At 34.0% G+C, this 2,944-nt stretch overlaps 1 protein-coding gene across 1 annotated transcript in view; it reads left to right on the forward strand.

Annotated features, from left to right (window-relative positions):
• LOC117107061 (extracellular serine/threonine protein kinase FAM20C-like) overlaps positions 1-2,353 on the forward strand; it is a 15,960-nt gene extending 13,607 nt beyond the window's left edge. The window contains exons 5-8 of the mRNA XM_033248585.1: positions 595-631; positions 1,013-1,082; positions 1,477-1,618; positions 2,143-2,353. Of these exons, the coding sequence (XP_033104476.1) occupies positions 595-631; positions 1,013-1,082; positions 1,477-1,618; positions 2,143-2,353 (460 nt within the window). The remainder of the gene's footprint in view (positions 1-594; positions 632-1,012; positions 1,083-1,476; positions 1,619-2,142) is intronic.
• The last annotated feature ends 591 nt before the right edge of the window (positions 2,354-2,944 follow it).

The following is a 2,944-nucleotide window of genomic DNA, read 5'->3' on the forward strand; positions in this document are numbered from 1 at the left end:
GTATAAGAGACAGATATATATATATATATATATATATATATAAGAAAAAATGTGTTTTTGATGAAATGATACTTAGAGCCTGGTTCTCACGAGACCTAGTATCCGGATTGGGAGCTACCGTAATCTGATCGGTTAGCGCTAACGGTTAGCAAGCGGTTAGCAAGTTGAGCGCGTTTCTATCATCAACCAATCACTCGTACGCGTTTACAATTTCCAGTTCCTTATTGGCCAGTGATTCGATCATCATATTCTTGGTATCCGGATCAGGATTTTCTCGTTTAGACGCACGGCTGCTAACGGATAGCAGGACCTGGATCCTGCTAACCGTTAGCTGCCGTGTGAGATCATAGCCTTTGCTGCTGTGTGAGAACATAGCCTAGGTCGGTTTAATGTGTTATCCTGACTAGTACCAAATGAGCCTATAAAATCAAATCAGACCATGAGTACCTTTCATCACCAAGGAATATATAGGGTTAAACCATACTCTACCTTTACATCATCCAGTAGGCCTACCTCGGTTTTTGTTCATTAAAGAGTATATGAATACATTTACAGAATGAATTTATCATTTCAAATGATTATCTTTTTATTCAGGTGGAAGAATACAAATATCTGTGATCAAGTTTTAATGGTAAATAATAATAATTCATCATCAGCATCATCATCATCATCATCATCATCATATCATTATTATTATTATTATTATTATTATTATTATTATTATTATAATTATAATTATTATTATTATTATTAATTATTATTATTATTATTATTTCATGTGTGTGCTAATCACTTCTATTATAATTACTATTATTACTATTATTATTAATATTATTATTATTGTTATTATTATTATTATTATTATTATTATTATTATTATTATTATTATTATTACTATCATTGGCATTGTTATTTTTATTTACTATCACCATTAATATTTATTACCATTTTTTTTTTGGACATAGCAACTACCCAGAAGTATATTATTATCATACTATTTTGACTATTGTAGGATTTACAAAATACAAATGATCGTACGTTCTTAGACCTCATTGATCTGGCAATATTTGACTTTCTGATTGGTGAGTAATTTCAGATATTGAAAATGAAACACAGATAACACACACATCAGGGCGGATTTAGGGAGGGATACGTGGGAACTTCCCCCCCCCCTCGGTTTTGCCACTACCGTCTTATATTTTGTGACAGAAATACAGATTGGCATACAAATACTAAATTTCGTAACAGCATATAACTGAACACGAATCATATACCATTATTAAATATATTTTTATTTGTATAATTCTGTTACCTCTTGGCCTATATGATCCCCTTAGTTTAAAAAAAACATCCGACCGCCCCTGAACATTTTAACCAAATTAATGTTTATATTTAAATGTTAAAGGTGTTTCATATTGCGAGTACAAATAAGAATAATTTGTAATAATTAGGTTTTATCATTTCCTTTGATTCAAGTAAACTATGATCGTCATAGCTATACATTGTTAAGTCAGTTAAAAAATGAAAGCTTTGTGACCATACTGGATAATGGAAAAGGCTTTGGAAACCCTAATAATGATGATCTCACACTCTTAGCTCCAGTATATCAGTGTTGCAAGTATGTTCTTCCCTTTGATTTTGTTTTCTGTATAATGATGATGATGATGATGATAATGATGATGATGATGATGATGACTATGAAGATGAAGATGACGATGACGATGATGATGACGACGAAGATGATGATGATGATGATAATGATGATGATGATGATGATGATGATGAAGGTGGTGGCGGTGGTGGTGATGGTGATGATGATGGTGGTGATGATAAATGATGATGATGACATTGCTATAATAGCTGTGATCATGTTCATTAGATATGATAAAAATCGTGTTCATAATTATAATCATGAGAGTAATACTCTTTGTTATCATGATGATGGTTTAAATGACGATGATATGTGATTATGATGATGATCCCAAAGTTGATATCACAACAACGCATGCCCCAGATTCTCAGGATGTCCCCTAATGAGAGTGAGTTGTATTTGGTTAAATGTATATAAAACACCGTAAACATATAAAAAAAATACATACGTGATTAAACATAGACTTACACTTTTTTTCAAATTATATTTAGAGTCCGGCGGTCAACATATTACAGGCTGAAGGAGCTTAAGAACAGCAAACTCAGCACATCGATGCGCTCGTCCATGTCGCATGATGCAATTTCGCCAATTCTTAGTGAGGCATTTCTTGCGGCACTTGATCGGAGACTTATGAAAGCAATTGAAATCATACAAAAATGTTTCTTGGAAAACGGTGAAGACCGTGTGCTTATGGGCTACTAGCAATATATAAACAATTTATTAAGCAAATGTGCTAATTGGTTAGTTGCTAAATATTTTATCAACTTGTTCATACTCCAACCAATCATAAATGAAAATGTAAGCACCTTGAGAATGGCTGGAAAGTCGCGTGTGGCACTATGCTATTTATAAGCATAAGCAGCGCAAAGAGGCGAGCACGACGGATCGTATTTATTTCTACTGCCCCTTCGGGGATCAGCAGACACTTATTATAGCAATCGTCTGTGAAAATTAACTTGTAAGAGTAAATCCAGTGGAGGTGCATAATGGGATATTGTATCATAATGTAAAGGTAAAAATGAGCAGTCCTCAAAAATAGCCATACAGTATGCCTAGACCTTTTTCAAATTATATTTAGAGTCCGGCGGTCAACATATTACAGGCTGAAGGAGCTTAAGAACAGCAAACTCAGCACATCGATGCGCTCGTCCATGTCGCATGATGCAATTTCGCCAATTCTTAGTGAGGCATTTCTTGCGGCACTTGATCGGAGACTTATGAAAGCAATTGAAACCATACAAAAATGTTTCTTGGAAAACGGTGAAGACCGTGTGCTTATGGGCTACTAGCAAT

Source organism: Anneissia japonica, unplaced genomic scaffold (genome assembly GCF_011630105.1).
Source record: "Anneissia japonica isolate Jap-2015-1 unplaced genomic scaffold, ASM1163010v1 scaffold288048_len465947_cov159, whole genome shotgun sequence".
In the NCBI taxonomy this organism is placed as follows: Eukaryota; Metazoa; Echinodermata; class Crinoidea; order Comatulida; family Comatulidae; genus Anneissia; species Anneissia japonica.